The 18284-nt window shown below is 45.9% G+C and overlaps 1 protein-coding gene across 9 annotated transcripts in view; it reads right to left on the bottom strand.

The window, feature by feature from the left end:
• caskin1 (CASK interacting protein 1) overlaps positions 1 to 18284 on the bottom strand; it is a 99582-nt gene that overhangs the window by 9281 nt on the left and 72017 nt on the right. For 2 of the 9 annotated variants that reach the window (XM_072443582.1, XM_072443590.1), the window contains 12 exons: positions 15624 to 15728; positions 14925 to 15043; positions 14136 to 14214; positions 13355 to 13464; positions 11214 to 11324; positions 10206 to 10307; positions 9985 to 10123; positions 9285 to 9428; positions 7786 to 8846; positions 7117 to 7476; positions 4626 to 5190; positions 3997 to 4522 (listed from right to left, as the gene is read on the bottom strand). In XM_072443582.1, the coding sequence (XP_072299683.1) occupies positions 3997 to 4522; positions 4626 to 5190; positions 7117 to 7476; positions 7786 to 8846; positions 9285 to 9428; positions 9985 to 10123; positions 10206 to 10307; positions 11214 to 11324; positions 13355 to 13464; positions 14136 to 14214; positions 14925 to 15043; positions 15624 to 15728 (3421 nt within the window). The remainder of the gene's footprint in view (positions 1 to 3996; positions 4523 to 4625; positions 5191 to 7116; positions 7477 to 7785; positions 8847 to 9284; positions 9429 to 9984; positions 10124 to 10205; positions 10308 to 11213; positions 11325 to 13354; positions 13465 to 14135; positions 14215 to 14924; positions 15044 to 15623; positions 15729 to 18284) is intronic. The other 7 variants (XM_072443587.1, XM_072443591.1, XM_072443584.1 and 4 more) reach the window with 6 other exon arrangements.

Raw genomic sequence — 18284 nt, 5'->3', positions numbered from 1 at the left:
TGTGCAGCATGTTCCTGTGTGCAGCGTGTTGTTCCTATGTGCAGCGTGTTGTTCCTGTGTGCAGCGTGTTGTTCCTGTGTGCAGCGTGTTCCTGTGTGCAGCGTGTTCCTATGTGCAGCGTGTTCCTGTGTGCAGCGTGTTCCTGTGTGCAGCGTGTTGTTCCTGTGTGCAGCGTGTTCCTGTGTGCAGCGTGTTCCTGTGTGCAGCGTGTTCCTGTGTGCAGCGTGTTGTTCCTGTGTGCAGCGTGTTGTTCCTGTGTGCAGCATGTTCCTGTGTGCAGCATGTTCCTGTGTGCAGCGTGTTCCTGTGTGCAGCGTGTTCCTGTGTGCAGCGTGTTCCTGTGTGCAGCGTGTTCCTGTGTGCAGCGTGTTGTTCCTGTGTGCAGCGTGTTGTTCCTATGTGCAGCGTGTTGTTCCTGTGTGCAGCGTGGTGTTCCTGTGTGCAGCGTGTTCCTGTGTGCAGCGTGTTGTTCCTATGTGCAGCGTGTTCCTGTGTGCAGCGTGTTCCTGTGTGCAGCGTGTTCCTGTGTGCAGCGTGGTGTTCCTGTGTGCAGCGTGTTGTTCCTATGTGCAGCGTGTTGTTCCTATGTGCAGCGTGTTCCTGTGTGCAGCATGTTCCTGTGTGCAGCGTGTTCCTGTGTGCAGTGTGTTCCTGTGTGCAGCGTGTTGTTCCTGTGTGCAGCGTGTTGTTCCTGTGTGCAGCGTGTTGTTCCTGTGTGCAGCGTGTTCCTATGTGCAGCGTGTTCCTGTGTGCAGCGTGTTCCTATGTGCAGCGTGTTGTTCCTGTGTGCAGCATGTTCCTGTGTGCAGCGTGTTCCTGTGTGCAGCGTGTTCCTGTGTGCAGCGTGGTGTTCCTGTGTGCAGCGTGGTGTTCCTGTGTGCAGCGTGTTCTTGTGTGCAGCGTGTTCCTGTGTGCAGCGTGTTCCTGTGTGCAGCGTGTTCCTGTGTGCAGCGTGTTCCTGTGTGCAGCGTGTTCCTGTGTGCAGCATGTTCCTGTGTGCAGCGTGGTGTTCCTGTGTGCAGCGTGGTGTTCCTGTGTGCAGCGTGTTCCTGTGTGCAGCGTGTTCCTATGTGCAGCGTGTTGTTCCTGTGTGCAGCATGTTCCTGTGTGCAGCGTGTTCCTGTGTGCAGCGTGGTGTTCCTGTGTGCAGCGTGTTGTTCCTGTGTGCAGCGTGTTGTTCCTGTGTGCAGCGTGGTGTTCCTGTGTGCAGCGTGTTGTTCCTGTGTGCAGCGTGTTCCTGTGTGCAGCGTGTTCCTGTGTGCAGCGTGTTGTTCCTGTGTGCAGCGTGTTCCTGTGTGCAGCGTGTTCCTGTGTGCAGCGTGGTGTTCCTGTGTGCAGCGTGTTGTTCCTGTGTGCAGCGTGTTCCTGTGTGCAGCGTGTTCTTGTGTGCAGCGTGTTGTTCCTGTGTGCAGCGTGTTCCTGTGTGCAGCGTGTTCCTATGTGCAGCGTGTTCCTGTGTGCAGCGTGGTGTTCCTGTGTGCAGCGTGTTGTTCCTGTGTGCAGCGTGTTCCTGTGTGCAGCGTGTTCCTGTGTGCAGCGTGGTGTTCCTGTGTGCAGCGTGTTCCTGTGTGCAGCGTGTTCCTGTGTGCAGCGTGTTGTTCCTGTGTGCAGCGTGTTGTTCCTGTGTGCAGCGTGTTCCTGTGTGCAGCGTGTTCCTGTGTGCAGCGTGTTCCTGTGTGCAGCGTGTTGTTCCTGTGTGCAGCGTGTTGTTCCTGTGTGCAGCGTGTTGTTCCTATGTGCAGCGTGTTGTTCCTGTGTGCAGCGTGTTCCTGTGTGCAGCGTGTTGTTCCTGTGTGCAGCGTGTTCCTGTGTGCAGCGTGTTCCTATGTGCAGCGTGTTGTTCCTGTGTGCAGCGTGTTGTTCCTGTGTGCAGCGTGTTCCTGTGTGCAGCATGTTCCTGTGTGCAGCGTGTTCCTGTGTGCAGCGTGTTCCTGTGTGCAGCGTGTTGTTCCTGTGTGCAGCGTGTTCCTGTGTGCAGCGTGTTCCTGTGTGCAGCGTGTTCCTGTGTGCAGCGTGTTGTTCCTGTGTGCAGCGTGTTGTTCCTGTGTGCAGCGTGGTGTTCCTGTGTGCAGCGTGTTGTTCCTATGTGCAGCGTGTTGTTCCTGTGTGCAGCGTGTTGTTCCTGTGTGCAGCGTGTTCCTGTGTGCAGCGTGTTCCTGTGTGCAGCGTGTTGTTCCTGTGTGCAGCGTGTTGTTCCTGTGTGCAGCGTGTTCCTATGTGCAGCGTGTTCCTGTGTGCAGAGTGTTCCTGTGTGCAGCGTGTTGTTCCTGTGTGCAGCGTGTTCCTGTGTGCAGCGTGTTCCTGTGTGCAGCGTGTTGTTCCTGTGTGCAGCGTGTTGTTCCTGTGTGCAGCGTGGTGTTCCTGTGTGCAGCGTGTTGTTCCTGTGTGCAGCATGTTCCTGTGTGCAGCGTGTTCCTGTGTGCAGCGTGTTCCTGTGTGCAGCGTGGTGTTCCTGTGTGCAGCGTGTTCCTGTGTGCAGCGTGTTCCTATGTGCAGCGTGTTCCTGTGTGCAGCGTGTTGTTCCTGTGTGCAGCGTGTTGTTCCTGTGTGCAGCGTGTTGTTCCTGTGTGCAGCGTGTTGTTCCTATGTGCAGCGTGTTGTTCCTGTGTGCAGCGTGTTCCTGTGTGCAGCATGTTCCTGTGTGCAGCGTGTTCCTGTGTGCAGCGTGTTCCTGTGTGCAGCGTGTTGTTCCTGTGTGCAGCATGTTCCTGTGTGCAGCGTGTTCCTGTGTGCAACGTGTTGTTCCTATGTGCAGCGTGTTGTTCCTATGTGCAGCGTGTTGTTCCTATGTGCAGCGTGTTCCTGTGTGCAGCGTGTTCCTGTGTGCAACGTGTTGTTCCTATGTGCAGCGTGTTGTTCCTGTGTGCAGCGTGTTGTTCCTGTGTGCAGCGTGTTCCTGTGTGCAGCGTGTTCCTATGTGCAGCGTGTTGTTCCTATGTGCAGCGTGTTGTTCCTGTGTGCAGCGTGTTCCTGTGTGCAGCGTGTTCCTATGTGCAGCGTGTTGTTCCTATGTGCAGCGTGTTGTTCCTATGTGCAGCGTGTTCCTGTGTGCAGCGTGTTCCTGTGTGCAGCGTGTTCCTGTGTGCAGCGTGTTGTTCCTGTGTGCAGCGTGTTGTTCCTGTGTGCAGCGTGTTCCTGTGTGCAGCGTGTTCCTGTGTGCAGCGTGTTGTTCCTGTGTGCAGCGTGTTGTTCCTGTGTGCAGCGTGTTCCTGTGTGCAGCGTGTTCCTGTGTGCAGCGTGTTCCTGTGTGCAGCGTGTTCCTGTGTGCAGCGTGTTCCTGTGTGCAGCGTGTTGTTCCTGTGTGCAGCGTGTTGTTCCTATGTGCAGCGTGTTGTTCCTATGTGCAGCGTGTTGTTCCTATGTGCAGCGTGTTCCTGTGTGCAGCGTGTTCCTGTGTGCAGCGTGTTGTTCCTATGTGCAGCGTGTTCCTGTGTGCAGCGTGTTCCTGTGTGCAGCGTGTTCCTGTGTGCAGCGTGTTCCTGTGTGCAGCGTGTTGTTCCTGTGTGCAGCATGTTCCTGTGTGCAGCGTGTTGTTCCTGTGTGCAGCATGTTCCTGTGTGCAGCGTGTTCCTGTGTGCAGCGTGTTCCTGTGTGCAGCGTGTTGTTCCTGTGTGCAGCATGTTCCTGTGTGCAGCGTGTTGTTCCTGTGTGCAGCGTGTTCCTGTGTGCAGCGTGTTCCTGTGTGCAGCGTGTTCCTGTGTGCAGCGTGTTGTTCCTGTGTGCAGCATGTTCCTGTGTGCAGCGTGTTCCTGTGTGCAGCGTGTTCCTGTGTGCAACGTGTTGTTCCTATGTGCAGCGTGTTGTTCCTGTGTGCAGCGTGTTGTTCCTGTGTGCAGCGTGTTCCTGTGTGCAGCGTGTTGTTCCTGTGTGCAGCATGTTCCTGTGTGCAGCGTGTTCCTGTGTGCAGCGTGTTCCTGTGTGCAGCGTGTTCCTGTGTGCAGCGTGTTCCTGTGTGCAGCGTGTTCCTGTGTGCAGCGTGTTCCCGTGTGTTCTCACTCGTCATGGCGCAGGATCTTGTCCTCCACGGCCTGCAGCGCTGCAGCCAGAGAGGCGCTGGTCTCTTCCAGTTTCTGCTGCACCAGAGCGTCCACGCTCAAGTCTGTGTTGGCGTTGGCCGGAGACTGAGACACTCCAGTGTTGCCTTGTGTGCCCATCCCACTGTCCACAGACACGCCCCCAATGGAAGAGCGGGGTGGTTTGACGGGTGGCGGCGTGGGGCTGGGCGTGGCCGGTGTAGGAGGAGTTTGTGGTGTGGGTGGGGTCTGTGGTGTAGGTGGAGTCTGTGGTGTGGGTGGGGTATGTGCATTGGGAACAGGACTGGGAGACTTGGTGTAGGGGGGACTGGTAGTACTGGTCTGGTTCAGCAGTGGAGGGGAACCAACAGTGTGCTGTCTGACTGGGGCGGGGGCGGGGCTGGACGAGGGTGGGCTGGTCGTGGAGTATAGCAGTTTGGCAGGTTTAGGTGCCGTGGGAGGCGGCGCTGGTTTAGGAGAGACAGGTGGGGGGATCTTCCTGCCTTCAGCTATAAACATAAAGAAAGAGTAGGTCATTCTAGTGATGAGATTGTATTGCCTGAGTGTTGAACGATATGAGTCACTTGTACGGATACCAGTGGTCGTGGTTACCTGAGGTGTTATCAGTCCCTGGTCCAGGCAGTGGGACCCTCCTGTTGGAGCCGGATTGAACCTGTGGCTGGTGCGTGGGCCCTCCCTGCCTCCTGATCTGGGCCACTACAGGTTTGGGCGACACTGGGGGCTTGGGTTTCCTCAGCGGAGCCACTTCTCCCTCCAGCGGTGTCACGTGCTCCAGACTGTCCCTTCTTGGCATCGGTCCAATGTCCCTCTGAGGCTGCTCTGTCACTCCCTCCACCACAGACCTGCGCTTCACCATGCCCGTGCCGCCTGTGCCATTCTGGTATGGGAGGGGCTGGGTGGTGTTCGGCGCCTGGGTCACCTCTCCGTTGGCCGTGTTGAGTTCGGGGAAGCCCTCCGGTTCCTTGTCCCGGCTCTTGGGACGGCGCTTGACGGTGGAGGACTCCTGCAGGGTGAAGTCCGTGCCGTTGGGCTGGCTCTTCCGTGGCCGGCGCTTCAGGGTGGGGGTGGTCTCCACACTCGGCACGTCCTCCTGGGGGTACTCCGTCTCGGACTGGACGGGTTCCTGGTCCCCCTGCAGACACACACAAAATACACACTAACGGGAAAATTCATACATTCAAGACAAGGGGTGATTTTTGCACATACATCAAAAACATCAACATCTGCTACAGTCATAGATTAGACATTTAAAGCGTACAGACACAAGCTATGAAATGTACTGTACACGGTTCAGATCATAGGACTAATGTTAGGACGAGCAGTATTTGGACATTTATATTTGATTTAGTTACATTTAGAACACAAAAGCTGGACTGTTGTGGTATAAAAGTGGCAGGTATAATATTATCTAACAATGTAATATGTTGCATATATCTGTGTCTGAAAATTGTTGTATCATTTTTTTAATTTCCAAAATTTGTCCAAATACATCTGACCCAAACTACAAATACTGTTATAAGTTATCAATAATATGCTATATTATATGTTTAGCAAAGACTATATAAAGTAGAAAGTATATAGAAGAGAGAGAAGGTAGATGTGGACAGAAACGACACAAAATGTTCTACAAACCCATTTCAAGAAACGCAGTGGCATTTTCTGAAATGCAATTAAAACTCAAATGCTTTAATTGGCCTTATTTCCCCACAAAAACACACATGTTATTTCACAGTTGTGACCATCTTAACTGCAGCTTTCCAAAAACAGCACTACTTTCTTAGGGGTAAAACAATTACCAAACAAATGTACTTTTTCAACCAGATGCAGTAGTTATGATGGTCAGTGGGACAAACATAAATGTTACTTTTGTTTAATGCTCGATCACAAGGATTTTCAAAACTTTGCACACCTTTACATCCAAAATCAAAACATAAATATGGCATTCAGAAACATTAAATGAAGAAGATACACAATATTATTTGACTTATACCATGGTTTTGCTTGGAACTTTTTTCAGATAGACTTTCAATAATTATATTGGTCTGTTTTTGCAATCACAATATAAATTAAAAATCCCATATTAAAAACTTGTCAATAATTACATCATATTATTAACTGTTAGCAGTTGACCACGCGCTTTGGCATCAATCAAAACAGTTTATCAATGTTACTTTTATATAATATGTACATTAAACATAACACATGCATGAATGTTCCAACAAAATAAATCTATTGTCATTTTTTATGAGGGAAATAAAGATGAGAAATGTGTCAGATTCCAAAAACATAAGGCATATAAAAATGATGCTCCACATTGTAGTTTAGCAATGCATAAAAGGTGAAGCGGGAACACACCATGGGGAATGTATACATGCAATTAGGATAAAAACATACACCAATATTGCAGTAATAAGATCATTTGTGGACAATTGTGGGGTATCGTGTCCCATTCACTGTGCATTTGGGTCTCTGTTTATAACCACAGTATAAAAGGGAGCATTTACCCTTGAACTAGGCGTTTCTTTTGAAGTTCCAGATCAGGGCCCTGTATCAGAGTCAATGCCCTGCTGCAAGTCTGTGGCTTTCTTTACGGCTGTTTCTGAATAACTTAAAGACAAGGCTATAATTAGTCAGTTGTTGAGAAAACAACACTATTTCTGCCACATCAGGAAGTGCACTGAGCATCAAGCTGCAGTGACAGCCCTGCACATTTTAGTGCATGCTCAGGGTTTTCACCTGCACCTGAACCTAAAGTCAGGTCTATACCAGCCACAGTTTGTATTTCTGCTTTGCACCAGACTCATCCACAAATACACAGGATGGTGTACGGGAACAACTGTCTGTAAATGTAGCCTTAACAAGAAATCATTGCAATACAAATTGTTTTTATCATTGCAACTAGGATGTAAAATGTAACGTGCAGTCCTACATTATAGTATTAGTGTCCACATGGGGTTTTAACATGCAAAAAAACCTCAATATATTGTGACATGCTGCATCAATATATCGTAAGACAGACAAGAGTAGTCAGGTAGACTGAAATAAGAGAGAAAGAGCACTAGTAACAATTATCAATAGTTACCTGTCCTTCTCCTTCACCACGTCCCTGTCGCCGGATGGTCAGGCTGCCCTCTTCTGCAAACGGGAGGTTTTCCGATGAGCTCCCACTGCCGCTGCCAGCAGAGCCAGGGTGAGGAGAGGAGGGAGGGTGAGGCGAGGAGAGAGGCTGAGGGGAGGAGAGAGGCTGAGGGGAGGCCGCCTGGTTAGGGGAGGCCGCCTGGTTAGGGGAGGCTACTGGCCGGACGGCATTAGGGGTGAAGGCGGTCAGAGGCTGCTCTCTCATGGCTGCAGCCACCAGCTCTGCAGTGACCGGGCCACTGATGGTCCTGCGCCTGTTTACCACCTCACCATCCAGACCCACGGTTTCACGAGTTTTACCCACCTGAGGAGCACAGAATAAGTGGGACATAATATGCAACACTTTAACTTAACTTTTTAAAACTTTTAAGCTTGTTACAACAGTGTTTCTTTATCATTTGTAGTTGTATTTTGAAGACTGTGAATGATACATTTTGGGTTCTAAAACATCAGGTTTATCAGTTCTGCAGTTTTGAACCGGTTTCTATTATCAAGCCATTTAAAAAATATTTTTTACATTTCACAATGAACAATATAAAATAATGACCTACTCATGTTATAATAGTATATTATAGTTATAGTTTCTTGTTTGCTTTTTAAATGTGAACCGTACCTGCAAGAAGTTCTTCTGCTGTGCCATCCCTTTAGGTCCGCCCCCAATGGAAGACAGCTCCAACATGGCAGCTATGCTCCTCACACTGCCCACACTGGAGGTCTCAACTACTCCCCCACTCTCCACAGACACGCCCAGATCACTGGCCCTCCTCTGCTGGTGGTAAGGCACGTCCAGCATGCCCCCCGTGGTAGTGTGGGTGGTCTGCTGCGTGGTGGTCTCGCACAGGTTTGAGTTGGAGCTCGAAATGGCCGAGCTGGATCGTTTAGGCGGCGGCGGTGGAGGACCCTTCTTCTTCTGTCGGAGGGCGATGGATTGAGTTTTAGTGTGATTTAGCGTTAGCGATTTTTCCTGGTTGCGAGCAGAGTGACTACGACTGACACGGTGAGTCACAGTGGCATATTTCACTGCTTCCGGTCGGACTGCGGTGGAATTCTGAACCACCGCTTCGTCGCACTCCCCATCGGAAACAGCGTGGCGGTTCAGACTGCGCGTGCGTCTCATTTGGAGCGCCTCCTCACTCTCCTCCTCGGTGACGTCCTGCTCCGGCGGTAGACACAGGAGCGGGACTTGTGCATTCTCCTGGACTTGTGGCATCTGTTGGTTGCAGGGTCCTCGATGTGTGGGCGACTGTGGCGGTTGTGTTCTTGGAGACTGAGGTCTTTCTCCCTGACTGAGCTGAGGGGAAGTTCTGGGTTTGGCCTGGGGGGGCGCTGTACTCTGGACTGAAGAAGCGGAGGATGAAGAGGAGGTTCTGGTCTTGGTGGGGGTGTGCGGCGGGGTGTAAGGGGGAGCGGGCTGCGAGTGAGAGTGCCGATGCTTGCCTTGGGACGACACGCTGCCCCTGTGGGAGGAGGAGGTGCTGCCCTGACTGCTCTGCTGCCTCATGGTGCGCGCCTCTTTCTTGGGCGGTCCTCCATGGTTTACTGTGTCCTCGTGGTCCCGGCTGAGCGTGCGTGAGCGCTGGGCTTTTACCTCTGGTCCTGGGTGACTCATGGCATTCTGGAGCTCAGAGCTCAGCTCACCGTCCTGGAAGGTGCTCATCTTCGGAGACATCAGCTCTGAAAAAAAAGAAAACACATTTTGAGTTTGCTTTGTAAAGTAATCTACAATATTTGAATGAAGCCCTTACATTTGTTTGCACCTACAACCAACTCCATGTCATTTTTGCCTAATCGCCACATCAAAATTGACCAGGACCGACCAAACCAAATCTACAATGGGACTCAAATTGTAGACAAATGTAGTCAAGTACAACCAAATTCATAGTATTAAATAAAGCTGTGACAAGGGAGCTGTTGTATTCAAATGTATACAAATCTGCTTCCTGTGTGGCGTTACACACATTTAGTTCTGGAATCTGGAATATCTGGAATCTTCCCTTCAAAAACCCGCCCAAATGTCACTGAACTAAGTCAAAACCAGTCCAAACCCCGAGTCCTCCTGGGGCCTCCTTCCTTTACAGTGACAGGTGACTTACTGACGCTGCACTGACTCACCGTCCGGAGGAGGGCTGTCCAAAGAAGTCACTTCCTGCTGCTGTGTGATTGGTGGAGGTTTCTTTCTCATGGAGCCGCGTCCATCTGTCCCCCTCTGCATCTCAGCCAAGCGCTTCACTGCCAGCATCAGCTTCTTCTGGTGGCCTAGAATATGCACAACAAGTGACACCTTTAAGAAAACAATTGACAACATTTTGATTAACTTAAGATAAGATAAGATAAGATATGCCTTTATTGTCCACACATGGGGAAATGTTGGTGTTACAACTCATGTTTATACCTAATTGCTGGTAGCACACACATTATAACTATATTACATCACATGACAACACTCAGTTTGTTTGGATGTGGCGTGTAGGAGGGATTAGTGGATGTTGGAGGGCTGTTCAGAACCGAAGCCATGTTTCAGTCACTTACCAAACAGAGAATGGATAAAGTGACAATAACGCATGACATTTCAAAATGAGCTTGAGTGTCACGATAAGCTCTATATATTGTAAGTCCAATGCTTGATTGTTATTTGTCATTATTATGAGAACATTGCTGACGTAGGTTGGTTAAATATTCAAAAGCAAAGCTGAACCCGTCACATGTTTATGATGTTTACACCTCTATTTCCCACATTTAGCCTCTGTGCATTACACCCTTCTACACCACAGACATAAAACAGTATTTTTGTGTTCACATTCTCTCATCTTACCCAGTTTTGTGATTCCAATCTCGTGCAGGTCCTCCCAGGTGATGTCTGTAATAAAGTCGATATTCTCGTAGCCATTTTGCACCAGAACTTGATAGTACTGGTTTAAACCAATAGCGTTCAGCCATTCGCCCAGATTATCCTATGGAGCAAGAAAACACGTCTCATCAGGAAACTCAGGAGATACAATGACACGTTACATTATGGGGCATTTTACAACTTACTGGTTTCTGCTCTGGCAACCACTCTGTGCTGCTGATCTTGTTAATCTCCGTACTGATTTTCTTTCTGTGGCCGGGTTTTGTGATTCCAATGGCTGTCAAGTCCTGCACACAGACGCTCAACTCAATTACAAGTACAAGTACAATTACACACGGAGACTGTCAGCGTTCAAACGGTTTTCAGGCTTTCAAACACGCACGCAGCAGAGAAACAAAGAAACAGCAAAGGCCTTTGATGGAGTCAGTCCAGGGCAAAAGAGTGGAAAATGTGCAGAACTTATAATCAATGCAAAATCAAATGTCAAGAGGAAAAAAAAGCATCTCTTTTTTATTCTATAGCTTCAATTTAGATTATATTTGTACATTTCTTCAAACCAACATGAGCAGTACTGTTAATTCTTATACCCAACATTATTTCAACACTTTCATCATGCACAGCTGTGACCGCAGTGTAGATGTTTGTACAAATAATTTATTGCTGCCATAAATTATTTGTATTAATGTGAATGTGGCACTGAGCTTATTTTCTAGGAAGCAGGAGTGTTGAGAGGGGAGGTGCATTGTGGGAATGAACCTGGTCTATTATTTACATTTAATTATTATTCCTTCACAGTCTTGAGTTTTTAATTCATTTTTAAACACAGGCCTTAGTCTTACTTACATGATAATAAAACTGGTCTATTTCAATTGGACAATAAACTGTACTGTTTGGCATTTAGTCATTTAAGTAATTTAATTTAGGGATAATATATCAAAAATGACAGGGGGTTGCATACAAATGTAGTTTGCTGTCAATTATATATGTCATATTTTTTAATTATAAGGATAACATTAGTTGTGATTTGAACATATTGTGGGTTTGTCTGTTTGATTCTAGAGATTTAAAGAGGTTTCATGCATGTGAGACTTCAAGGACGCCACAAATCAAGGCTGGCTGCAGTCCCGTTGTGGTCCTTGGCAGAGGCGGTTTGCTCTCCGGGTCGAGCGTGGGGCAGGGTGCTGGGGCCTTACCTCCGGGGTCATTCGGCTAATGGTGGGCAGATCATAGCCTGCGCTCAGGAAGTTTGGAGCGTAGACCTGCAGCTGACAGTCGCTCAGCCACTGGACAACAGCCTCTGAGCTCTACGGAGAGAAGACACGGGCATGCAGTCACTGGCTCCAGGTCTGAGGGCTACGCTCTGAGGGCCACTGCTTCTCGTTTAAAAACACATCACACGCTTATGCTTTGGCTTTAGTTTCGATCGTATTAGCTCGTGTCTGTCAGGCGGAGGGAGACGCTGGACACTGGCCATAATGAGTGTAATTTATGTCAATAATTTTATTGTTTTAGCTAATTTTAGCATTTCAACTTTGTTAATTAGAAGATAGAAATAGAAGACAAGGCTTTTAGATAAGTCATAAACATGATGCAATTAGAAGAGCAAATATAGCAAATCGCACCACAGCCCCCGTTAAGAGTGGACTTTATTAGACTCACGACAATGATACACAGACTGAAGACAGAAATACACACCACAGACACACATCTGTTCAAAGTGGAGGTTTATGATGTATTTCACTGTTCACTGCAGTTATGTCTGCTTCAAAATGCATTTCTTTAGCCTAACACTTAGCTCAGGGATCTCCAGCCTGTGAGCCACTTTCACGAGAACAAAACAACCATGAGCTACTCTTTTTCCAAAATATTTTATTTATCTTCTTTTAGAAGAAACATATTGTAATTTCAATTGTTTGAACATTTATCTTATATATAATACAAACTAATGTATAGGACATGGTTCAACATTCAAGTAATGTGTTTATATGACTATGTTTTTGACATGCAGCTCATGCTGCTGCACACATGGATCCTGCAGGTCACAGCACCGTAACGCAATCGTTTGATTGACTGCTAAGTGACAAATGATATGTTTTGTACAAGAGGGCTGGCCAAAAATGGATTTTAAAAGAGAAATGCTTGTAATGTGTTTGGAAAGTGACAAATCAAATCAAAGTAATTTAGAAATGTTTTGTCAATCCCTTTGCTACAGGCCGGAGACCCCTGCTTTAGAATACATAGTATAACTAGTACTTCCTAGAAAGCTTTTGTAAGACAAGGTGTAAACTAGCTAGCTTTTACTTGCAGTGAGACTAAGTCATACTGATGCCAGACAGTCTGCTCACTTCCACTGCACTGTAGCATTAACCCTTTTGTGTCTGTACAAAATAAAAACACAAATTCTTGAGCAAAGAAGAACATTTTAGAACATTGTAAACCCATTAGAGTTTATGTCATAATATTTTCACAAACATATATAGTGCCAATGGAATTTTACTCATCCATGGAAATGTGCCAAGCTGGACTTCAGGCAATAATGAAAAGTTGAACTGGATTTATTTTGTTCAGTCTGGAAATCAGCCTGCAGGACCAGAGCCTTGGGATGAGAATGCTTCAAAAACTACAAGTTACCAGCACAACCACAGATTTATGCCAATGTTAGTGGCGTTTCCTCCTAACACCAGCTTCAGTTGCTGTGCTAAGGAATGAGGCCTACCAGATGGCTGTGTGAATATGGACTCCATGACACACCACAACACACAGGCATGACTGCACACACACCACCTGCTGCTGAAATAAGCTCCACACTTTTCCAACGGGACAATTTGACGTGAACTTAGAAGTCCCCGACACATAAACTACACGCTGTATGATTGCTTTACTGTACATGATGCAAGATCTCATTCACACCCCCGCTCCCACCACGCTGCTGGCCACCTTCATCCATTCCCTTGCCCATTTCTTCTCAATTCTGATTGCCTGAGGTGACTCTATCTGCTAATTATATCTTTGCAAAAATAAAGATGCCGCAATGAACGAGAGAAGCTGCAACTTAAAGACTCAAATTCAGGTGAAAGAAGCAAGAGAAAGAGAGCAAGTTCAAATGGTAGAGCGCCCATTCACACACACTCACCGGATCATGGCTGCATCCGAAAACTCGCAGGACGGACGAGGCCAGTTGTGAGAGGAAACGCTGGGACATCTTGCTATATGTACGGTTAAATATGTGCAGTGGCTACGGCGGACGAAGAGCTACATTTTCCTCGTGCTGTTACACTAATAGTGAGCGTACTGTACTGTATATCAATTCTGTGTTGGCGTGGGACCGTCCTACCTTCCCCTCCCCGGCTCCCTCTGCCTTCCGAGTGGGCACGCTGTCGTAGGGCGGCGCTTCGTGGAGTGGGCAGCCCGATTGGCTCGATGTCCGCGAGGAAGGAGCCGAGCCTGCGAGGAGACACATCATTGGATAGCGGTTAGTGGCCAGGCTTCCTTGGTAAACATAAGAACGGGCAAATGGGATTTCTTATTTAGATGTCATGTCAGTCTGCACATAAAAGACCAATCGGATTCTCGTTCTCACATTTGGCAGACCATACCACTTGTATTCGCCATCTGTCGGTCAGACCAGTCCAGATTGGTCAGTGCGTGGCTCTGTGTGTGGAGCAAAAGTCACCTGCTGCCATTTCAAGATCACGACTGCTCAGTTTTTAATACAACCTCAGTCATTCCTCCCATAACTTTAAAAAAACACATACGTGAAACAAAGTACAACATGTATTTGGTATGAAATATAAACACAATAGCATGTTTTTAGAGCTCACACAATGACTCGTATACTGTGATCCTCTACAAAGTAAGCAACATCATTAAATTGCAAGCTGAGACTTTGGGTTTAAAAAGTAAAAACAAGTTTACAACAAAGGCAAAAGGCAAATTCAATAATAAAGCTTAATGATCATATGCTACACTCAAAACTCTATCATTACCGGCACTTTTAAGTCTAGGTCAAAGTGAAGGAGAATTATACTGAAGAAGCAGAAGTCGAGGCTCCTTAACATTAATGCACGGATTGTTACATAAAAGAGCTCAGAGTCGAGTTGGGCTCAGTCTTGTACCTGTCTGGTCCACAGATTTGGACTGCTCCATTAAGTGCTCCTTGGCTTTGGTCGACTGGGACAGCACTGTGGCCAAGAGCTGCAAACAAAATGCAGCATTAAATCAAAAAATATACACAAGCAATATTGTGTGCCTCATATTTTGTATATTGCAAAGACTAAAATAAATCAAACAATATAATCGTTTTGCTATGTAGTTAATTCCGATAATCTGTATTCACATTTGTTTAGATTACAATATAATCGTAAGAACTAAAAAAAATGGTAAGCAAAATAAAGTGATTTCAATTAAATCTGTACTTCAAAAAAGTAAACATAAACAATGGGAATAATGGAAAATTAAGCATTTTCCTGTTGTTTGGTCAGTAATTTTGAGTAACCATTAAATTGTGATGTTTAGTTTTACAATAATAGTAACATGACATCCCTATTGTTATATAGGACTGTATGGATTCTTCCTATATAATTGTAAGATAAGATAAGATAAGATAAGATGAGATGAGATAAGATATTCCTTTATTGTCCACACATGGGGAAATTTCAGTGTTACAACGCAGTAGATACAGATTAAAGATAGATACTCTTAATAGAAGAACTCTTATAAACAAAACAAAAAACTCTTATTAACAAAACTCCTCTCATATCTTAATAGGGAATGGAGGGAAAATAAATAAATAAATAAAATAAAGAGATAACAATAAAATAATAATAAAATAAAGTAAAGTAAAAATAGCGAGCATAAGACTAAATAACACTAATGGTAAGTAAACACTCTTGTGGGTACTGTACCTTGACCCCTTCCGCCTGAGCATGGAGGATGTGTGGAGCACTGCCCGCACTTTGCCCGCTGCCCGACGACCTCACACTGGCCACGCTGCCCGAGCTGCCCAGACTGCTGCGGTCGCCGCCTGCAACGCCAAGGGTCCAGCCCATTCACAAGCGCAGAGAAGACACACGGACATACACTCAGTACTGCAGCATAGACCGACGTACAGTGTGTGACTCTCCATTGAAATGCACTGGGGCAGCAAGTGGACATAAATGGACATAAATGGACGTAGTGGACGACGGCAGACAGGAGTGACAGTGATGGATGACATGGCGACAAGTGTATTCCACAAAGACACACTTTTCGCACACATCGCTCTCTCGCTCGCTCCTATTTTTTTGCGTTTTGTATCGTCTTTCAGTTTTTGATGTGGCTCATACACAACATTTTCAATCATCCATTTGGAGAGACAAGACTAAAGACCGATGCGGATGGCTGCTGGAGTCCTACACATAAGGCCGTCGGAATTCCTCTTTCTTTGGATGGAGAAAAGATATGGCGGACTAGCAGAGGCGCCAGGGTCAAAGAGTATCTGAAAGCCTTCGAGCGACTCTGTGCCGCAAAAAGGGCTCAACGTCAAAGAACGTCGGAGAGTCTGGAAAAACGAGAGCTTTGGCAAACACTGTTTGAGGGTGGCAGGAGGTCCCGGGCTCGGTTACCTGCCACGGGCTTGCGCAGGACCCAGATCTCCTCGTTGGAGCCTCCATGGGGCCCGCTGGATGGGGTGGGAGAGCTGTGAGGACTGGCCTCTGAGCCGCGACAACCTTCAACACAGAACACCACGGTTAGCTGCGGGGGGCCCCTGGGCTGCTTTGGGGAGGCTCACGCGGGCTCTCTGCGCAGAAGAACGCTAATCCAACTACCTTCTGGTGCATGTTTGACAGAGGTGGAAAGTAAGGAAGTACAGAATTACAGTACTTAAGTAACATTTATAGATATCTACAGCGGATATAACTTATAACTTTTACTTCATGGTTGTTTGAGATTGTTTACTATTTGAGAGCAGGCGTCGGTATTTTCTACTTTCACAGTGATATCCTGCGCAAAGGTTTTGAATTCTAGCAGACAAAATAAATGCAAAAATGTTTTCACTCGAAAAAATAGGAGATTTATTGGAATGGCAACTTCTGACCATATTTAATGCTTTAAATATGTGAAATACTTTAACTTTTAATTCTTAAAGTACATCTTTAAACAGGTATTTCATTGCTTTTTGTTACTTTTTTATACTTTTACTTTACTTTTACTTAAGTAAGACATTTGAGTACTTCTCCCACCACTGGTATTTCGAACAATTGTTTGGTTTGCAATACATTTGCAAAAACTTTAAAGAGTCATCTTTTCCTGCTTTGTACTCACATCTTTCAGGTAAAGTTTGGCTTAAGAGCAACTGATTTTTTTATTTGACATTGTGCATATGTCATCATCTTATCATATCTGTTTCCCATCGCCCTAATACTTTGCACTATGCAGAGCCCCAGAGGACTTTTGGGGAAGAAAGGGGCCGGGGTCCAACTGTAGCTTTACGTTGGGTGGCAAAGGGGCAAGTCGATCCTGGCGTTAGGTCAGAGGTCGTCAGGGAGGTTTTAGGTTCAGTTCAAATCCGCTTTCACTTCACACAGCAGCACACATACATACACAGATAAATACAGCATATATAGATATACAGATATATCCATATAAAACATTCATATAGTAATAAACCAATCCATAACATGATTATTTGTGCATATACACTTGAATGCCACGATGTAGATACACGTACATATATAATGCATCCCGAGTGTGTGCTTATATATGTGGGTCTTTCAGAATGGTGCTGCTGTAGTGCATTTGGAGAGAGTCATAAACCATTATAAATCCACTTATCAATGGTTTATCTGTGTGATCAACAACAGCGCTTTAGAAAACACACCTTTTTTTTCCACCAATAAGTCAAGACCTTCAGTTGCCATTTCAGAATCCAAATCAAAAATATGTATGTCATCCACAGATTTTGTATCAGCTGCGTGCACTGCTGGGTAGTACTCGAATACTAAATACCTGCATTAAAATGTGTTATGAAATGTATTCAGTCATGCAGTCTCAGTCCAAGTGTCCTAACGTAAGGCCAAATTTGCCAATTCAAAATCATGTTAAATGCATACAATTCCAATGGATCAAAATGGCATCCAAAGAAGCTTACAATAAAGTTTGACTTGCAACACATTTAAACACAGATTTATGTCCTTGTCAGACAATAGTAATTCCACTACCATAGCTCTTGATTACCACAATAATAGACATTTTGTAACAGCTTAGTGTAAGGCATTCATATTTTGTCTTTTCCAGCCACGCCTCTTGCTGGGCGTCGCTCTGTATCATGCAACACAATAAGGGGCAGAGCAGGAGCCGGTGCAGGGGAGGTGTGAGGAGAACAGACAACACAAGACCCCGTGTGCTGTGAGGTGGGTGTGTGACCGGTAAAGTGCAGGTTAATCCAGGTGGGACAGAGGTGACCACAAACAAGAGAGAAGGGAAAGGAAAGAATGCCAAAAAATGAAAATGAAAATATGGACTAAACTTAAAAGAAAAAAAACTGAATACATGGATACAAAAGAGGGACTAATTTTAATATTATACTATTGTTATTACTAATGCCATTATCTATCAATTATTATGGTTAATATACATCTATAGTGTACATAACATACATTTCCTTGGCAGTTAATGAAATGTGTCTTAACTAAATTTATATCAAATAAATATAAGTCTTCCTCATGAATTAGTAAATTATACCCTCGCTCCTAGAAAGTGTATTATGTGACAAAAATCAGACCAAAACATGCTGTCTTCTGCTAATTAGAAAACATTGCATAAATGTAAGTGTAAAGTAAATGTGTGTCACTATAACGCGCTTTGGGAGGAGAGCTGATTGGCCGTGTGAGGGTGGTCCCCCCTACTTCACCTCTCAGTCTGAAAGAGCTGTTCTAAAGCTGTGCTAGTGGCTAAAAAAAAATAAAAATCATGCGTATGAACACTGGCAAAGTGAGAGCTCGGAACAAGTCAGATTTAAGTCAACTTCTTCCTTTCATGGTTTGAAAATCAGGTACTCCAACTTTAACTTTAACTTGCCATATTATACTTAAGTCTCTCTGGTGTTATTGTGTGGTATATTAGCTCTGTAATTCTACGCCATAAAACATATGAGCATTAAGAATAGAAATTAAGAAAACATACAATTACAAAAATGTAAAAATGCATGGAAACTTTAATGGATGCCTTCTTCCAACAAAAACTAAAATGTTCAAGGACCAATTGAGAGCTACAGTAGCAAGCGC

Source organism: Eucyclogobius newberryi, unplaced genomic scaffold, assembly GCF_026437365.1.
Source record: "Eucyclogobius newberryi isolate DKJ021-1_F unplaced genomic scaffold, fEucNew1.0.hap1 SCAF_13, whole genome shotgun sequence".
Lineage (NCBI taxonomy): Eukaryota > Metazoa > Chordata > Actinopteri > Gobiiformes > Gobiidae > Eucyclogobius > Eucyclogobius newberryi.
Note: the sequence above shows the minus strand (reverse complement) of the source record. Positions and strands in the feature narration are given on the sequence as shown.